The 21,715-nt window shown below is 36.7% G+C and overlaps 1 protein-coding gene across 2 annotated transcripts in view; it reads right to left on the bottom strand.

Annotated features, from left to right (window-relative positions):
- The window catches only part of LOC136975951 (LIM domain transcription factor LMO4-like), a 29,501-nt gene extending 8,551 nt beyond the window's left edge, over positions 1 to 20,950 (bottom strand). Inside the window, exons 1-2 of one of the 2 annotated variants that reach the window (XM_067271129.1) lie at positions 20,668 to 20,950; positions 7,584 to 8,016 (exon numbers count right to left, since the gene is read on the bottom strand). In XM_067271129.1, the coding sequence (XP_067127230.1) occupies positions 7,584 to 7,906 (323 nt within the window). In that variant the 5' untranslated portion in view covers positions 7,907 to 8,016; positions 20,668 to 20,950. Of the gene's footprint in view, positions 1 to 7,583; positions 8,017 to 19,102; positions 19,341 to 20,667 lie in introns of those variants that run through there. The other variant, XM_067271130.1, reaches the window with a different exon arrangement.
- Between the last annotated feature and the right edge of the window lie 765 nt (positions 20,951 to 21,715).

Raw genomic sequence — 21,715 nt, 5'->3', positions numbered from 1 at the left:
CAATCAGTCCATCGATGATAAAATGGAAGAGGAAAAACTTCAAACAAAATCGAATTACCACTTTCCTTTTGATCAAAACGAAGGCTTTCTTCTTGATTAAAAACAAACAAACGATCACTTGATGGCAGTACCACTTCACCTGATAGAATTAAAGTTACATAAACGGCATTGGAGCAGGACCCCAAACGACAAATCCCCTCTTCTCGCCCCCGCTCGAAATAAGACAAAAGGTTCGTTGCTAACTACTAATTGACTTATTCTCGTCGCCATCTTTAATACGTAGACGATCGCTTAATGGAATACATTGTCGAGTCGACCTACAAGTCTGCGTTTTTGCGCGATGAGTCTGTTAAAAAAAGAAAAGGCGTTAAACCGGGTGCGACCGATTCTCTTTACGTATTTATCGAAACACAACGCATGCCTAACGTCAGGAGCTAGTGACACCACGCAAATGATAATGATAAACAGGAAGAAAAGGAGTTGATAAGGGCGAGCGGAAGCGTTTTAAAAATCGAGAAGATATAGCACTTGATATCCAATATCTACCGGTTCTAGAGTGATCAGAAATCATTTAAAAAAGATAGAAAGAAACATCTTTAAGAGAAGTAGGTGACAGGGAAAGTGACACGTGATGTATTGCCTGTGATAGATCCGTACAGCTGTTGTCCCTAGCGTTATTACAGCTCTACCGGGAGACCGTTAATCCAATGTTGCTTCTATCGATATTGAAGTTGTCCCCTTCCTCAATATCAGTTGCCCTCTCGACTTAGCCGCGATCAAGCTGCTTTGGATATTACACGAGCAATATATCCTTCAATCTGTCGCTGGACCAGGGATACTTTATTGACTGACCACCAAACAATAAGCCTTGCACGGAGACTGGCGGCTCCCAATATGGCTGACATTTTTTTGCCCTTTTCCTCCCCCGTCCTTTCCCAAGTCCGGATATTGGCCTGTCCAAACGTTTATTGTTGTCTGCTTGTCAAATTCTTTTTGCTATCTGGACTGTATACAGCATCGAGTGCCCAAAAATATATATATATATATTAAAACCGATTTTTTTTTTTATATTAAAATATTTCAGTTGCCCGTGATTTCCGAAATTAAAAACTAAATAAAACCGTGTCCCAATAATAACAAACACGAGTATACACAGCCGCCAGGGTATTAGCCGAGCGGAGGAATTACCCCCGTTTTCCTCTGTATTATATTATTATTTTTTTTTTTTTCGGAGGGTGGCCGCTAGCCGACGGACTCTTCCAATTATTCCCGGACGAGAATTTTTATAAATGTTTTCGACGTGTATTTAAAAAAACTTCCAATAACGAAATGCATCCATTTAAATCACCGATACGGGGACAGACGATGTCGTCATCGGGACGTCGGCCAATCGGGAGACGGGACGATCACGGCGCACGTGCTTCGGGCTAGCGTTCCGGTAGACGCCCTACTGGGACGCTCCTAAATTATTCATGTCAGCTATACAATGGCTGTAATCACTGCAAAGTCATTTTATCCAAATTACAACGATGGTTTTTGTCGTTGATGGTGAGTTGATTTGACACACCCAAAGAGACTTGCGCTATTACATGCGTGTCGGTTATTCACCTTTACTTTTCGCTCAATGATTGAATAGATTTCCAATTATGATATCTTACTAGGCGACGAATATTCACACTTCTCCGGACACTTTCCCCCCCGTTACTTCGCGCCCGAAACAATAGCCACCCTCTCTCGAAAGGCCGCGTAACTCTTCCGATTTTTTTGAATTTTATTATTATATAAATATATATATATTTAATGCAAAGTCCGTTTCTTCTAATTGCATAATTGAGATTTCGTGTTAACATTCTTTTCGCACTTTTTGCGGTTTTTTAAGCTGTAAGAGCCTGTTACGGAGCTGGAGCAACATCAAAATTTTATAGGCGAAACATCTTCCAATCCCTATCATTAATTCAGCGTTTACAAAAGCTGACTTTTGCCGCTGAAGCCTCATACTTAAATTTTATTTTTCTTTTTAAGTTCCGTAATTGCCATCTTATATATATGTATATATAATTTTTACTCTAGAAAAGGAAATGCGCGCCAAACTCGGAGAAACCAAAGACGGATGTTGTTTTATTCCATCAGAGAAGAAGTAAAATGGGAAGAAAAAATAAAAATAAACTTGACAGTAATTTCTCCAACCCGGATGATGTTTTAAGTGTTGCCGAAACGAGCACTTGGCGGTTGCGGTTTTGGATCTTTTATAATCTGCTTTTCTGCAATGAATGCTCCTCGACACATCCATAATATGAGCGGGCACTTAAAAAACGCCAAATGGTATCCACACGCCGCATTTATCTGCCCTTAAAAAAAAGCTTGGCGTGTTTAAAATGCCGAACTTTGTATAACGCGCACTTACCGACTTTATAAAATAACGCCACTAACTAGAGTTTATTTTCTGCCTTAGAAAACTAAATAATTCACCGTATATAACGCGCACCCCGTCCGATAATCTTACGAAGGCGGAAACTAAGGGACGGTTCCTCTTCTCGCTACTTAATTGTAATGGGAAACGATAAAAGGTGTTTAAAATACTTGGTATCTTTAATTACAATAAGAAGAATTTTAAAAGAAACAACGGCACAGCGAAACTTTTTTAATGCCGGTTGGCGTTGGAGTAAGACGGGTATTTCCACTGACAGGTTACATACAATCACCACATATTAAGCAGTCTCAAAGGATGAATCTTTTTCTTCGACCACGTGACTCGAGTGACTGTGTTTGGCACTTCGTTACCATGACAACTAGCCGACTGACCGTGGGAAAGGGGAGACTGTGCTAGACAATTTTCTCTCCTTTTATTGGTGTGTCGATATACTACAAAGTATTCCATATAGGAAGGTTGGGAGTGAGACGCCAACATATACATATATTCGTCGATTTTCTTTTCTCTCACGGGGAGGGGAAAGAGCTTTGTGACAAATGCTCGATAATTTCGGCGGATTTTCTTACGGGGATCCTCTTATTTTTCGTGTAATGATAGGGAAGAGCAACGGCACGTCACGCCTCAAATTATCGTACGGTTTCGTTTATATACGTACGCGTTAGGCTCAAAAATTAATCTCCCAACGATTCTACGGATACACATTTTTTCATTATTAAGCAGAGGACTAGCGATTTTGCGTGCAGATTGCGAAACGAAATTAGATTACGTAGTCACAAACGTTTTTAGTGCGGTAAGTTGCGTGCTGTTGAGAAAGCATCACATTGGGGAAGAGGGTAGGCGATGCCGTATCTTCTATATGCCGAGTCCGGTGCGGTTTAATATAACAAAAAATATATACACTGTATACATTTTAAAGAAGAAAGATAAACATGGCCAACAAAAAAAAACTAATTTGTGTCGGCAATCAATTTACAATATCGTTTCCCGGGGTTACGATTGTAAATGCGACAATACGCGCATTATACAATGAAGTTATGTTAAATTCTTATCTGTTACGGGCCTCGAGCTAAACTCCAACTTTTAAAATTAGTCGTGGAACAAAGGGAACATCCAAATTTAAAACCTAGCGAATCAAATATTCGGTTGTGTACATTATTTCCAAGTTTAGACTTAGGAAATTTTTTTCATATAATTTAGCATTCGTTTGAGGGAATTTAATATGTAGATTGAACCAACTGTAGAAAGATGAATGCCTCTCTTTTTTCCCCTCCGTTTTGTTTTTATAATTCTAACGTTGATAACAAGGAAAGTCCTCTTCTTAAATTGATATTTAATATTTGCGGTAGGTCTGACTTAATGAGGAAACAGAAATTCTCTTTCGAAACACGTGGATGTAAAGCCGCATTTCCTCTTTCGATCAGCCGTCATTGCTGCGAGTAAAATCTGAAGAGAGCGAGAGAGGAGGCAGAAATGTCACTTGTCCGATGACGACAGCTTCGGCAGCCACCTGATCACGTGACGCAAAGAAGGTCAAGGTGAGCAAGTGAGACATACACACAAACAAAAAAGAGAGAGAGAAAGAGAGGAAGGGGGAGAAAAAAAAGAGAGAGAAAGAAAAAGCGCCTAGAGAAAATAAAACGGCTCGTTTCGCCTGCATTTCCCTCTTAATAATTACAGAAGTTTTATAATTGCAACACGGAAAAAAAATCATTCTCGATCGAGATAAATAATCTAAAGTAAAATTAGATAAACAAAAAAAAATGGTACGCCGTATATCAAAAATTACTCCGGCTATTCCTCAAGTTGAAGTTGGAGAAACTAAAGCAAGAACCGCAACCATTTCGTAACTGGAAAGGAATAAAAAGAGAAAAAAAATACGACAAAAGGAAAAAAATATTCATTGCATCGCTTTCAGATATAATTTATTTACTAAGTCTTCCCATATCCCATCACTCAAATTGGACAGCCTGATAGGGGGAAACAAAAGAAGAGGGAAAAAAGAGGGGGGAGAAAGAGAGAGACGCCACGAAATGAATCAACCAGGCCTCGGTAATTTGACGCTCTATGCATAATTAAATGTTCATCTTGGAACCAATCAGGTTAATGCACATGCCTAATCACAGCAAAGTGCATCTCACTATCACACCTAATGCACAAAATTCGTTTGCTGTTTCTTCACATTGCCTTACCATTACCGACTCCCCCTCCTTTCTTTATTCCTTTTCCCCCCGTAAACTTAAAAAAAAATTTCCAATCCTTGATTTGATTATTTTAAAATAAAATTTATAACATATAAATGGAATATTCAAATTTTATAAAGACAAAAAGAAAATGAATAAATAAATAAGAAATAAAAATAAAAACAGGAGAAAGGTTGAAAATTCATTTTAATAATGAAGAATCCGTCTGTGTTATGGTTGCTATTTGGAGCCAGCATTTGGAATTTTCCAAGTCGGGAACGAGTATTTTAGCAGGAAAGTTGGGATTTAAAAACGGTAAAATTAATATAAATTTTGTATAAAGAAACATTGGGTCGATTATACCAACTGTGCACAATGGGGTCGATTCGACAAGAGATTTAATCAAGACTAGATTTGCACACATTAGGATAATTGCATCTTTTGAATAATTAAATGTAATTAACTCAGATGTAATTACATTAATTTGCATGATAATTAAATTAATCTACCTTCTACTCTCTCAGTTTTGTCGTCGGACAACGAATTAACGAAAATATGTTTTATTATTTAAAGGGGGGAGTAGTTTCGAAAGTATTTAAACTTTCCAAATGAGAACTGCCGAGTAAAAAAACAAGAAGAAGAAGAAGAGAAATACACATTTATATCCAATCTGCATCAAAAAATACTCTAGAATATTATAATATTCAAATAGGTTACCTAAAAGTTTCCTTATGTATCAGCGATATATAATTAGTCTGATATTAATCTCCTGCTTCAACAGGATACAGGTGACCTCCTCCAATCCGGTTTAAGAAACATTTCCGCTTTAAAGATTCGAGTAAACAGGTATAATATGCGCTGGAATTTAATGTTAGGTGTGCTAGCATAATAATAATAAAGGACGGAACGGGTTGGTAGAATTAATAATAGATGGCGCCATGCGAAACAATCAAAATTACTTAACCCCCCTCATCGATTTACTCGTTTTGCCTTAGATCGTTTTTATTAAAAACGATCCAAGCCAGTCTGCCCCGATATTACGTTGTTTTCGTGTTACCTTTCATCCATTCCCCGCCCAGGCAGTGCCTACCCCCCTGGAGAAACGTTAACATAAATTACAAAACATCTCGATAACATACTCGCCAGTTACATCTAGTCTTTCGGACACGATTTAATCAAATGTTTTAATTATTTTAGTACCTCTGAAAGAGACACTCCGCACGCGGGATGCCATAATGGATGAAGACGTGCAGTTAAAGAATTATTTCATCGAAAGAAAATCGCATAAATTAACAATTGTCGGGCGAGAAATGAAGAGTTTTGCAGGGGAATTCGCAAAAAAATAATACCCGAAGGTATTAAAATACTTTTTAAGAGTTAATAACAGTTTGCAAGTATGTCAATATCTGCCAAGAGAACTCTTTGTACTGGACATTATTATATAGTAGAGAATGGGTAGTTCGATTTAAAGTTTCGTTGACGAAAAACTGCATAAATTTCGTACGAAAAAGTCGTTAATTTCCGAGGAAACTTCAAGGATTAAATACTTTTTTTGAATTAATAAAGAGTTGCAACAATAAAGGACTTCTTGCTTGTAATGAGATGAAATTTGGTCAAGGCAGGAAAGGGATTCAAAATAACTAAAACTGAACAGAAAACAAACATTCATTCTGCTATTGTTAATAATTGCAACATATACATCTACTCACTTTTCCAGGAATATATATACACACACACACACACATATATGTATTTTATATATTTTGTTTTCTGCTACTCTCTCTCTTTTACTAATTTCGAAAGCTTACAGGAAATATTCCTGTCCTAAATTTGCATTTTTTTACATAAAAGACGGAAGGATAACATCTAAATTTCCTACCTGCTCTACTGCTTTAAAAATTAAACTAAGAAAGGATGAAAAAAAGGAAGAATATAAAAAAAGAGAGAGAGAGACATTCCCTTCTTTATACAATATTAAAAGGTAACAAATGATAGCTACGGAGCATTTAAAGAAATTTCTATTCCTAAGCAGACTATGTTGACATTTTTGCAATTTTAAAGATTTATTAAAGGAAATAAGCAATCCGAAGAAATTCAACGATCGATACGATAATATGAATTTCAAATGAGAAGAGAATACATAAAATAAAAATACCAATATATTTAATTTTACAATATTCGCCATATCTAGAGAGGGGGAGAAAATTTATAAATGGTTCTGATCTTTCCTTGGGTTAAAAAAATAAAAAATTGAACGAATTTTAAATTGACGAAATCTATTTTTTTTTTCTTTTCCTTGCGACAACTTTCAAATAATTCCTCTTTCCTTACATTTAAAGGAGTTCAAACAAGTTTTATTATTATTAAAACAAAAAAATTAAACAGTCAACAAATAGTTTCTAATCGAGAATTTCTTTAATTAGTTTTATCGTCCTTTATTCTAATTATAATTCGGGATTTAATAACAATAATCATAAAGCGAACGTTAAAAAAAGGGAGCGAAAACTATAAATTACAAAATAGCCAATAATTATGTTTATCAGAGAGGAAACATTTAGTGAAGAATTAGATCTATTTTTCGTTGTGGAAGATTTCGATTAAGTGAAGAGTTGTGTAAATTAACAAAACAATGCCTTGTGCAAATGCATTTTTAACAGAATATTCTTTCTTGTCGTAATGATTGGTGATGTAGCGGTGCGTAAACTGTAATGATGATTAATACGTAACCTTAATTAAGAGTATTTACTAAATCGATAAACCTTCTTCAGTTTAATGCCATATAAGTATGGCTGATATGATTAGAAAAAAAAGAAAAAAAAAGGTCTGGCTAAAGTCGACTGGAGAGTGTCGTGTACGTGTGGATTCTTTTTTTATTATTATTATTGCAAATTTTTTCCGTCTCTTCTACATTGCAATACATCAATCTCGGGAAAAATTAAAGAAATGTAAACAAATAAAAAATATTGAAATACCTGATATAATCTGTTTTGCACAATATCATTCCTGCTTTTGTAAAACACGAACTTCCTATATCTGCCAGCGTCGCTTGACAGCAAGAACACTTGAGACAACCATTGTGCCAATAACGGTCCAATGCATGAAGCAAAAAACGATCTAATATTTTTACTCCGCAGCCAGCACAACAACGAATACCGGCATTTGCCATATGAGGAGACTGATGATGATGGGTCTGTTGCTGATGAGGTTGAAGAGGGCTCATTCCCATGGTGGCATGGTGCCCCATCATGCTCATCATTTCACCGTGGCTCGTCGGAGGTTGACCTGGGGGATTCATGATTCGAGGTTATTTCCAAATAAATTAGAAACTGGCATCAATCTCGACACAGAACGTCGTGATGGCTAATCGATGCTCCATGATGCTCGCTCGATGGACAATTAATGCATCTGAAAAAATCAAGTTCGAACAGATGTAAGTACATTTGGATTTTCTCCCAATTTTAATACATTAAAGATTGTTGCAAACAAATTCATCGATACGCTTGTTTACGCCGATATCATCGATATCAGCATAAACAGATACCCGAGCGATTTTTCAACCTTATCGAATTTAAAAACCATATATTTTTGTTACTTGTACGAAAGAGGAGGAAAATTCGAGACACGATTTATCGAGCCATATTAAAACTTCCCCATTAACAAAACTTCGGATACTCATTAGATTTTCAGTAGAATATCAATTAATTTTCGTTCATTATAAAGCTATATTAAAGCAATTAAAATTTAAAATTGAAACTCAGCAATAGCTTTCACGGTTTTGAATACAAAGATTAGATTTTTGTTTGTGAAGATCGGCAAACCTTTAAGTCTCGTTAAGTTTACAAAGAAAGTATATCGAACAGTTGTCAACAGTTTAAGCAAATATTGGTATATTCTTAAATATTATAAGATGTCATTTAATTAATACAGAGAAACCCAACTGCTTAACGCCGACAAGTAAAAATATGCACACGCTTACTAAAGGAATCGCAGGAGCGCATCCCAAATTTTGCCAATTAAACTCAGAATATTCTACATTTAATGCGTTAATATCAAACAAACGTTATATGTGTGTATAAATATATTAAAAAATCTCTTATCATTCATAACATCTCCGCATTTTAATTAAAATCTGCTGTTATCAGTGCTTCATGTTCAATTATTAATTTGAATATGCAGTATCACATTAGGCCTACACATTATCACTATTTTATTACCCTTTAACATTACTCATTAAACATTTAAAAAAATCATAATTTTTACTTTTTTTTTAACGTCCGAACCATTCCAAAAACTAATTTTGACAACTTTCTGGCCAATGAGGAGTGCGGTTTTTAAGTGAATCCATTTCTATGTTTGCTGTACCTTGATTCATTTTTATTTTAAAGGAAGGAAGAGAGATACAGTATCTCGGTTAATTTCACCTTTTAACTAAAAAATGTACGAACTTTGCTATTAGAACATTTCTAAAAGCCATTTAAGGAGTTTTTTTTTTCCTTCCTTTCCCTCATAAAAAAGTATGAGCCAAATATGATGCCATGGATTTTATTGAGTACTATCCGATAGAACTACAATGAGTGAAAGCTTCAAATCAGTCCTCTATATTGACAATTGCGGATTTTTTCGGATCGATGTGACAGTATAAAACTCTTCTTGCTGATAATTTTTTCCTATTCGTGATTTTAAAATGGCAGAGATCAACGTCCGATACCTTCGAACAGAGAGGGGGGAAGAAAGAAAGGAAACGGAAATAGTATTTTTCTTACGCAGACAAATTTATTAGTATCGAATGATATTCTTAAGGAAAAGAATGATAATCACTTTTAGGCGATTTATCATCGAGAGATCCTGTTAGAGGCCATGATAAACTAGTCATTGTCTTACTTAGAAATTATTTTACGGAACGAAACGTTAAAAAAACGAAAGAACAGGGTAGTGTAGCTTATAAAACAGGATAATTTTAGCAATATTGCTCATTATAAACGGAAAAAAGGCAATTTTATATCAATTTATAATCAAGGAAAACTTAATTAGAAGTCACAGTATTGAAGTAACAATTAATAGATTAAGAAAAAATATACACATATATATATCCTTAGTTAATATATCTTTGTTTTAAATAAAGGTTAAGAGGAAGAAGAGGGATGTTAATTATAAAAAGATATGCAAATCAAAGAATAACGTTATTAAAATGCCGTACAATGCGTAGATGAAAAGATAGCGAATCGTTGGAAATAATGAAGTTGATTAATGTAACTGATATAAAGAATAAATTAATTAGAACAATTTAAGTGGAAAATTAAACTCCATATTACGAAACTCCCCGGAGAGCGAATAGGTAAATTGTACGAAAAAAAACCCGGTAGCCAGATATAGAATTTTGCAGTGACGTGACCGCACTTTTAAAAATCCCTCGCCCCTCGTCTTTATACATGCAAATGACGTCGAACGACGTCCTTAATGGCAGGCCTGGACGAGCTGGCCCAGTTTGCGCTCCTAATTACGCAAACAAGTAGTCCACAAAAATTAGGAATCGAGATTTATCCCGGTTTACAAGATAAATATAGAAGATTCGCTCTTGATTTCATCGAGGAGAGAGTGATGTGCAAGGTTAAAATTAGAAGATCCCAGCGGATACTTTAATGTCTGGTAGATAGTCATCGGAGCAACGGATAAACCCCGTGCGTTAGTGGAGAAATAAAATTTCAAAAAGGAGCTCCTAGGAGAGACAGTAAAAATAATAATTAATGAAAAGTAGAAAATTGATTATTTTTACTCAATCTCCGGCTGATCGAATCATTTAACTGTATCGAGTCTGGCAGCCAGCCGTCCGAGAAAATTGCACTTGGACTTTAATACTTCTACAACCCTTTTGCAAAATGGCCCATTTGGTAAACTGTAAACATATTGGGTTAACAAGTAAATCTTTACATAAAATGCTATTTACGCACACATCGATTCCCCCTTCTTGATGTTCGATCCATTGTAGTATTATATTATTTCCCTTCGAGACGACCTCTCTTTAATATTCCTGGCGACGGCTCCAGTTCGGGGTTGTATCTTTTAAGATCCGCAGCCGGAGAAACGAGGTATGGAGATGGCAATTTTAAAAATTACGATAGAGGATCGGTCGCGTGAATCTCGAACGGCCGGCACCCGTTCATCCGGGTTCCAACTAGTCGAACGGAACGTGTCGAAAAGTAATTGATGGACTAGATTGGAATTTAATCAAATCGATTATGAGATCAACCGAGTGGACAATGCTGGCGATTATCGCAGCCCGGGCGCTAATTAAAATGGCGGACACTCCAAACTCTTCAAAATGCGCCAATTAACCGAGGAGTGCGCATTATACGACGGCACAGAGGGGAAGTTGACCGTGAGATAAAACGATATAACTCGATACATACATAAAGATTGCATTGGTTACGGATAGTTTGGTGATTTTTATGAATTACGCCGAGCTTTATTCTAGGAGCATAATACTTGAGCCATGGCCGTTGCAACGATTTAGTCATTTCTATTTCCCTCTCTTTGCTTCTTTTCTTGAAACTAAAAACTCGCAAACCGATTACACTCGGAAGCGTCCATTTCGGTTGCCGGGAAACGAAGAGGGGGAGAAGGATCTAAGACAAGAAGGGAAGAAATGATTATGTTAGCGAGGGTGATTGGAAAGTCTTTTTCTTTTCACCCAGCCTGGCACCAAACCGTACCTTTTACTCTCGGTAACTACATATTTAGATATAATAATAACAATAAAAACTCTTTACAATATTTATTGCCGTAAGAGCCGCTTCTTATACGTCTAAAGAACGAGCCATTATACGTACAAATTCATAAACAGCGTCGGAAAAAAATATACTTTCCAGCTTGGTTCGCCCATTTTTCTTCCACGTACTGCGAGCACTTGTGTTCAAATTTATAAATAACACCGGAAAATAAATAAATATAAATATGTATATATTATTTTTGAAGTTGATTTGCTCGCTTTCTCTCTAACAACACGGAAACTATTTACGTACAAAGTGTACGAACAATACCGGAAAAAATATTTTTGACATTGATTTGACTATCTTTTTCCAAAGTTACTAGGAACATTCGTGACGTCACTGGAGAAAGACAGGTGTTTAGTAGAGTGACAACTGTTCATTATGAACCTATTACTATCAGCAGTGTCAGGGCGACAGATGTCCCTTTTGTGAAGTGTCGGACAGGATATTAAAAATGCTTATTAATATAGGATACTGGCCAGATATTAGCGCCCGGGACTATCCAACTATAGAACACTTTTACATAATTTCTTATAAAGGTGTAGCGGGAGGTATAAAGCATAAACACACACACACATATATATAGGGGGCAGTATTAATCTCCGGTGCGGACCGCAAGAAGTGTCAATTTTTCTGACGTGTCACGTGATTCAACGTCACGGCTATTTACAATTTCAGCCAACAGCAGGCGGCAGACGAACGACCGATAAGCTGTACGCAACCCTATTGATCCCAGCTGACGACTCAACACTTGTTACCCGTTATTAATATCGGAGTTGATTTATTTCAACACTCGGGGACAGCAAGAAGGGCAATTTAGGCGAGCTTGGAAGTAAAATGGTGAGGCATCCATCATTGGCAATAAATTATTTTCGTTTCCTGTTAGACATGTTGGGAGAAGAGACTACAAAATTCGTAAATCACGACCGGACGAGATAATTTAAAAAAATAAATAATAAAATTAAAAAATAAAGGCGAATTGACAGAAGCAATATTCGCGACATTTGACCTCAATATCGCAAACAGAACACAAAAAAAATAATACATTAGAAACACAATAGAACGGAAAATTGTTACGCGCGTAATTGTCTCCATTTCTCTCTTTTTTTAGGGCTTTTGGAGGTCATTTTTAATACAGAAATCTGCATACATCGCATTGGAAATTGCAGATATTACAGTCCGCATCAGCAGGCACCCGAAGACGTGGCCCGAGAACCAGAAAATGGTTTGAGTATAAACAAACACATCTTTTTTAATGCAAAAAAGAGAACGCTTTTCGAGCATTTCAATCCAACCAGCAAAAATTGCGTGGGATATTCGTAGGATCTGCAAATTTCCGCTCAGATCCCGAATATCTCATTTTACACAAGGCAGAAGAAAGTTGAAAAACAAGAAAATTATTATTAAATATTGCAATGGAAAGGGCTTTCCATAAACAACAGTCTATCGAGATTCGCAAATGGACTTGGAAGTGTCCCGAACAGAAATAAAGTAACAATTTCGCATTCATTTGCAAAATTTCAGTTGGGGGAATTGCTATATCAATTACTGAATGAATTACGATACGAGATGAGGCGTTTATTGGTAAATAATTCAGGACATTTCTCTGGAATAACCTCTTAATACAAGAGCGGAATCTATTCGAGATCACTTAGAATCAAACTCTTCAATTAATCCGCATCTCAGGATTTAAATTAAACTAAAATATAACAAATATTGGTTACTCTGGCAATGTATTTTAAACCGTTTTCGGTTTCTCCTCCATTAATATTAGCTTGCAGTATTAATTTGATTTATTTTAATTAAGTTTAAGCGCTTCATTCGATAAGATAGGACATCGAGACAAGATTTATATTCGGAGCAATATTACATATTACGTTCTTCGAATGGTCCAAGCTATATTGAAATTTTCCTGGTCCACAACTGATTAACGAGTGTTTATTATATTATTCCAAAGTCTTTTTTTCCCATTTTAATTTTATTTATTTATTTAATGCCGTTTAATTTTCCTCCTCGTAAATCCTGCACGTAAACCGGTATTTAATTATCGGAAGGGAATTGTTTCTGGTTTATTTGCGCTCCTGGAAGATTTAACGCGGATTTTTAATTTCTTCCACTGTATAGTATCGATCAAGTTTCTTAAATGCTAATAAAGAAATCAATTTTGCTCTTTGTAATAACAACTCGGCGATTAACCCACCAGAATGGGTAGAAAAGTGACTTTTGTATGCTGCCTTCTAGCATTGTTAGCGTATAGCGCGCAGGAATTAATTCCGAGTCGCTTGCCACCTGGATTTTATTCTTTTGCCCTCCCACATTTGTTGTCTCTAGCTCTCAATCTGGCCAATTAAACCTTCTATTCTTGTAAGCCATAGGGATAATGCCATATTATGTAATCAGCAAAAAGTTGGAAAATTTACTCAGACACCATAACAATGAACTTGGCATTGTCTTGTATAATTGAAGGTTACAAGAGCGAGAGTGGTGGAATGGAACGTTATACGCTCTGCGATTCAAAAAATCAGTTCAATTCACCCATAAAATTATACTACCAACAACGTATTTAACATGTTTCTGCAGAGATTTTCGCCTTCTTTTTTCTTTCCTGGATCTTTCGGCGGCGAAATTAAATGATTAAAAATAGGCCATACATGGCTTTGGAATAAAAATTTGATCAACTGTGTTCCACTGCCACATGCAGCACCGTCGCGAGCCGATCGACTTACGTAAGTTTCATGCAACACGCTATGCAAGCAATTTCTTTTTGCATGAAATTAAAAAAGCAAGCAAATGAGAATTCGAGCAATCGAGAAGTAATTTTCTCGGAACGTTTTATTTTGTTTGCCTTTAATTAGTAACTGTGTCCAATCAATAGCTTGATAAAGTCTCTCACATTCCCAACAAGCAGCTTCCAACGTTGATGTTGTATACGAAGTGTTGATATATTAAAAGAAATTCCACTGCATTAGCAAACACGATCTCCATGTTATATAGGCGGAAGAGGAAAACTGCTTTCACGTTAAAATTAAATCGTCTTTTTAAAAAACCAATCATCGCAGAATTTATCAAGAACGCCGTCTGCACTCTACTACAGGTTAATGAAAACATATTTTTATCTTCTTAAATATGATTTAGTCGACCTTCTCGACGGGTAGATCGCGAGCCAGCCGACTTAAATCCTTACAAAAAACAACAATCGACCGAAGTTTCCTAAAGAAAAATATCATACCAAAAGTCTTCTACGGTAACTACGTTATGACATTTCACCCCAAATCTAGTACCGCCTTCTCGTAACACCGAAAAAAAGAAAAGAAATCCTGGTAACAAGACTATTATTATGTTGATTATAGGGCATCGTATACCCCGGGGCCAGGGCCACACGAAAACCATGACTTCGGTTGTCACGTTTAACGAATTCCAACTATGTGACGTCTAAACGAGGAAAATGGGTGATATTTTTGTCGATAAATTACATCAGTACATTATGTAAACTATCCTAAAAATAAAAATTAATTCGTTTCGGTGCTCCGTGTTGATTCATCCGTTTTCGACTCGAAATTCCCAAAGGCTACTCCCAGTGAAAACAGAGATGATCATTATTTTCCAAAGTTAGATTTTGTGCCCTTAAACACGCCGTTTACTATATATTTTTTTCACTCCTCCTCCACTTCTACTCCCCTACTTGTTAACATAGATGTTGACTTGTTATATAGAAAATCTATATCTATCCATATATATAAAGTCTATATAAAAATAGAAAAAAGTAAAAAAAAAAAGAAAAAATGAGATTTCCGAAAGACGTTCTCCCGTACTTTTCCTTTGAGATTAACACAAAACAATTTATAAAAACTTACGTTAAAACGCACCACTTCCAAACTGTCGTCGCCAATCAACGTCCAACGGACGAATGTGACGTATTACCTACCCCCCACGTGATAGTAACTATAGCAACGGATGCCATCAAAGGGATGTCTTACAAGCGGGAAGACCAATTTGCTAAGGCAGGGGTCAAAGGAGATTGCAGCATTTCAAGATATCGTTTTCATTTATAGCTGAAAAGAATCAATTTATAGATCCCATATCTTCAATGTTAATCTTCTAAATGGTAGCAACTGAATAAATTAGATCCAGAGGTTTTTAGCATTTCGTACAATGGAATAATATCTATAATCACAAATCTAATTGCGAGTAGAGCCTTCCATTAACTGATTAAAAGAAAAAAAGAACTTTATATGTATGTATATATATATAGACAGAAAGATATAGGTATGGGTTTTTACGCATGGTTATAGAGGCATCGTCGAGCGATTTTTTCACTTTATTTGCATCCGTCCCTCTCCCAGATTTGTTTATAGAGAGGGTTTATAAGGAGCTTTCAACTCGGATTGGTAAGACGTTAGCATCGGGGTCGTTTGTTAAAGGATAGCACTTTCACAAATTACACCATCATCGAAATGTCGGTGGTGCTACCGTTATTATCTGGATTGTATATAAAAAGCGCAGTCCCCTTTCCTCATGGGAACCCTACTAACAATACAATTAACTGACTAACATCGAACCAAAAATAGAAGCCGGGCAGTATAGGTCAGAGGTAAGCGTGTGATACTTCGGAGATGGGCCGAAATCCCGGCACTCCGCCTATTAACACGCTATTTATGTTTATCAACTCGTTGTTAGCCATATCGATAACGCTAACGGTGAGACGTCCCGTTCGAATAGATGGACGGGGGGAAGGAAACGCACGAGCCGATTTTCGTAACTTTCAGGTAGACGAAAACGTGCTGCGGATGTTAAAAAAAAGTTCACACGAATCTTATTTGTTTAATTGTCGTCATTATTATTTTTAAGCGGATGGCTGATTAAATAGCAGAAAGGAAAGAAATGGCAGAGCTGTAATGTGTTTGTTAAGGCATCAATGGATCCACTTTTACTTATCTGTATGTACGGACCCAACTGTATGAGTAGATGTGGCGTTCAATTACGGACGCGGTTGCAAGATGGCGGGTGTCGTCATGGCAACAAGCACTTCAGTTGTCGATACAAACTCGATGGATACAATAGCAACCAATATGGCTGCAGTTTTATTAGACGTCGTTTACGAGAGCATGACTGCATAACTATGTTTTTTTTCTCCCCCTTCTTCTTTTCTGAATATTTTCTCTCCCCCCGAAGAGACTCGGCGTTTAAAAAGACGGAGGAGAGTCGAGCAAATGGGGATTTATAGGCGAAAATCACCCCCGTGGCTCATTAGGTGGGTGGGTTCAAAAGGTTCCTGCAATCTGGTGACGATCCGCAGAACGGGAATTTATAAAAGCACCCGAATTAATAATGTCGAAATTCATTTACGTTCGGAAAGGTGTTATTTATCGCTAGCTCTTAACAACCGGTCCGTAGCTTTAAAGGCAACTATCTACTAATGACAGTGCTACAAATCGCTGTCTATCACCTGTCTTAGTGTCAATTATAAGGTAAATTGGTTGTAAGGAAATGCCACTACCTCGGAGTTTAAAGAAAGAAATAATAAAAAAAAGCTTATCACCCGAGGGGAGGAAATAAGCACATACTTTTGCCACAGACTCTTACCCTCCGTATGCCCCATTCTGACCTTGCCCATTTTCGAAGCTACAATGGGCTGCTAATCTTTTAATCAAAGCTCCGCTTTCCTATCAAAAGCATTCACAAAAGTATCTCCGCCAAAATGATGGCCGGCAGTCACGTGACGGCGAGCTGGACACTGACCTTCGCGTGTCCTCTAATCGCACGTGCTGAGGATAACTGCCTTTCGGGTAGTGTTTTTGTCGGCTCACCAAACAAGCGGTTTCTTACCGGGATTCGGGTTAGGAAAGCCCGGGCTGTAAAAATGCCGAACGTCCAGACGGTTAGAGTTAATAACCACGTATCAGATAAACGATACACGTATCGGAAATACGATCGCGCAATTTTTAGTCATTAAGTAGCGTGCGAAAATTACATTCTAACGATATTGTAATTTTTTTTCCTTCCTCTTTCCCTCTGCCTCCCGACTCATTCGATTTTCACTCCAAAAATTCCCAAAAAATCGACGACCTTTTAAGCTATAATTTCTATAAAAGGGGGTTCGAAAAGTATATCCCTCCCACGATAAAATACATATCGGATTCAAACAAGCCCATAATTTCGACAAGATACCAAGCCGAAAGCAGTTTACAATCAGCTTTTAATACTGGACGAACAGAAGCCATTAAGAAGGGCAGTAAAATAGCATTGCCGCCAATGTTAAAACGTCAAAAATCTAGTCCACGCGCGCGCACACCGCCTAACATAGCCAGCATTTAAAATGTAAAATTTAACGGACGAAATTTATTATGCGTCGAATACAATAAATCAGAACTTTCGACTCTGTTGACATCATAAAATTCAGCAAGAGTGTTTAGAGAAAAGCAACCTTCACAGAGAAGTTAATCTGAGTGCGACCAGTCAAATTGGTGCATCTACCGAGTCTGATATGAAAAGAGAAGGAATCAATTTTCTCGACTCGGATGCAGCCAGGCTAATCGCCAAGGTTCAAACCTTAGCGTCTGCAATAACTCGATTAGCATATCCACTTTACTACTAACACATCCGTTTAGAAATGCCAAACCAATACTTTTAATCTTCGCTCTCGCCCTTCTTTTTCTATTAAGTCTAACTCTAATCAATTAGTCCATCCAAGAGAATAAAAACCATTTCTATAAAAATACACATTCTTCCTTAAAAGCTTAACAAAACAGCGGCGGGAGGACGTAATAAATAAATTCTTGTCGTTGGCGAGCGAAGAATTACTTTTAAAAACCAAAATAAAATCATTTGCCTTTTACAAATTTTATAAAATTATATTTTAATTTTAAAAATTTTAATTTAAACTTTTATTAAAATTATAAATGAATTCTATAAACACCATTACTCATCCGTCAACTAATTCGATTTCTAACCAATAGTCCTTTACTTTTCTTTTTTTCCTCTTCCCTCTTTTAACCTTAATGGCCATGTTGATTAATCATTTTTAATCTTCTTTTATTATTATTATTAACGAACCATTCGCTAAATAATTATATAAAAAGACCAATATATATATATATATATATATTATTATTATAAATATATTTGGCATAAATTATCTCGGTTTAAATAAAATTAATTAGCTAATCAATGATCTAATTTTTGAACGCTTTGGCACTAAGCCATTACATCAATCCAAGTTTCGATGAATTCCGCGTATATTAGAGTGTTTTGCCTCTCTCGACACTAATCAAATTAGAAAATAATTTTAAGGAATATTTAATTAGGAGACGAAGAAAAAAATTCAAGGCAAATTACTTCTACACAGAAGATAGCCGTTCGGTTGTAACGACATTTCTTTACCTGACCTCTGCTTTTCTGCTAATTGTAAAACTGGTTTCTATAACAGCAAGGCCTTTTTGCTGTCAAGGCTAGCCTAGGTTCTCCGTACCCACAATGCAGTGCGAAAAAATCAACACGAGATAGACGAGGAAAAACAATTAAAAAACATAAACAAGTGCGGAGGAAGAAAAAACTAGTAAGAAAAGCCGTCCGACAAAGAAAAGACAAGCAAAGTTAACTAATGTGTTGCCAAATAAAACACTTTTTCTCTTCTTAGGTGTTAAGCCGTGTTGTCCCTATTTAATAATTAACGCCGGTTGCGTGCACACGACAAAATCTTAATAAGCGTTTAAAGAAAATTATACCTTAATTTCGTCCGAATACTTTTTCCTGGACGTCAAACGTTGCTGAGTTTTATGTAGCAGAATTTGTTCGCCTAAAGGGCTAGCTAGCCCTGACCCCCTTCAGAAAAGGCCGGGACAAAGGCAACAGCTGCGAGCAGTGGCTCCACAGTCCGGACCCTTCATTAGTAAGTGACTCATTCTTCCAAGGGAGGGAAGGTGGATGGCGAATGGGATCGGAAATATAGACAACAAGCAATCATGCGGAGTGCACTACGGACATAAGAGATGATTGCTTATGACAAGCGAGCAGTAGTCGGTGTTTTGCTAGCGACTACGAGATGAGTAATGGATAATAACGTTACTAATAGTTGATAAAACTCGCGGCATTATCGCGTGTAGCTATTTTTATCGATTTAAACGCCGAAATGATTTTTATCGGTCCGGTAAAAGCCATGAAAATAAATTTCAACCTTGCCTTATTAACTCGATCCGTATTTTATTAATAAAAAAAGAAATAAGAGGGACGTGGAAAAAAACAAACGGGGATCAAAAATTAACACCCGGCGATTAAACCCATCTAGCGGAGTAGCCTGTTCCAAAAAAGGAAACACGGGGGAGAAGGGATGGCAGGGGGCTGTCACGTGACCACGGGCCGCGTACAGCATCCCGAGAGACGATTTTAATTGTTTGTACGACTCATTGTGTGTTCCGAGGGAATAATATTGCTTTAATGGAAGTCGGACAGCTTAGTGTCATTGTTTGTGCGCCTATATTAATGGAGCGAAAATCGGAAAAACGTATAGAAACATACAAACACATATCTATATAGAATACATTTATATTTCAATGTTTTCTATCAGTGAGAATGCATCGGTACAGATGTAGGTATATGAATACATATGTAAGACACAAACAGGGACTCATATGTCCCTGGACATCTCTCTGGAAAATTGGAAAACATCACTAGACGTAAAGCCAAAATCGTAAACATAGAGTAACACGAGAAAACTGGTCATCTACAGAAATATGTTCTTTGGGACACGGTAGTAATAGAAGAGATGGTTTCATGTGGGAACTTACAACTAAAGCAATAAAGCATAGCCGTTCTTTACTCAAGTAAATGCGAATGTTTGAAGGAAAACAGAATGAATAACTCTATTTTATTACTTGTCACTTAAAATTCGATACATTCGCCAATTTCGAGCGGGCCGGCAGATAAAAGTTTCGCTACGATTTGTTTTCTTAATAAACATTTACGATTTAACAAGCCGACTTACACGACCAGATGTCATAATAGCCCGGGGGTTTCTGTCGCGATTACATTGGACTCCCCGAGGTGCAGATGGACCTCCTAGGTATTATCTCACGTGGTTAGCAACGCACTCCAATTTAGTAGCGCATTTATGACTAATTTAGAACGTCGGAGTTTGCGAAATGGCGTTAGTACGAGCGTACTACGCCGACCCGACGTGACAGCACACTAAGCACACGGCAGGGCCGTGTCATGCTTAACTAAAAACCCTACGCCATCCAAATCGTGTTAAGCCATCGGAAAAACTAATGTACACACTTAAATGCTAACGTACCTTTGACGTATCCCTGAGCTTGGAGTTGCTTGGCTTGTCGGACAGCTCAACTCACACAACACAGCCTGTACAAGTAGCTGTTACCGAATGACTACAACGATGTTGACGACCAAGACACAACACAACAGCAGACGCTTCAACACAAGTCGAGTCTTACAAGCTGATGAATAGCAGAGTAATGAAGCCGTCAGGTACAGTGTCCCCCTTATTCTTAACCTAGGACTGAACGCACAATGGGCGCCAAAACAGCTCGATCGGCGGTGTGCTGCTCGCTTACAACAACATGGCGTGGGCGACCAGTGACATCTAGTAGCCGAAATCTGCATCATTTTCTAATGCAGTTTAACACTCGGCCCGGCCAACGATAAGCGCTTTAAAGCTATTTAAATCCCAGTTACGCTTATTAAATAAGTAAACGCACGAAATGTCACACATTACAAAATAATTTGCCGCATGCTCTTATAATAAAAATCTTATTCGTTTATATTATAAAAATATTACCCTATCCTAATTAATTCTACACCAGTTACATTCTTATAACATTTAATAGCGCTTGATTAAATCCTACAACTTTTATCGATAACTTTCCGCCCGATTTCGTTTTAATTCGTTAATGTCTACGCTTTCTTCAAAAATTATTTATATATATAAGGCCCATAGCGTGCTTTTTATTCGTAATATATCATTAGTAACGAAATAAATGTCTCAAATTTTATTTTACTTTTTCTTTTCTTAACCAGTGCTGGTCACTCTTGTTATTGCCTTGTTATATCTCTTGTTTGCCTCTTATCTTTCTATTTTTCCTGCTCTTATCTGTCTGTTTCTTCTATTATATAAAACTGTAGATATGCTAATTTAGTCTCTTTATCCTTACAAAATTTCTTATATTTTTAATAATATATACAATACATATATACTCGCAACTTTGCCCGTATAACAAAGAATTTAATTAACACTTTTCTTATGTTTGTGTAATTATATTCTACTCCTATCCTATATATTTAAAATGTTATCGTGTTTATTTTATGTGTATTCGCTATACGGTTAG

This window comes from Centruroides vittatus, unplaced genomic scaffold, assembly GCF_030686945.1.
Source record: "Centruroides vittatus isolate TY-2023 unplaced genomic scaffold, ASM3068694v2 contig_392, whole genome shotgun sequence".
Lineage (NCBI taxonomy): Eukaryota > Metazoa > Arthropoda > Arachnida > Scorpiones > Buthidae > Centruroides > Centruroides vittatus.
Note: the sequence above shows the minus strand (reverse complement) of the source record. Positions and strands in the feature narration are given on the sequence as shown.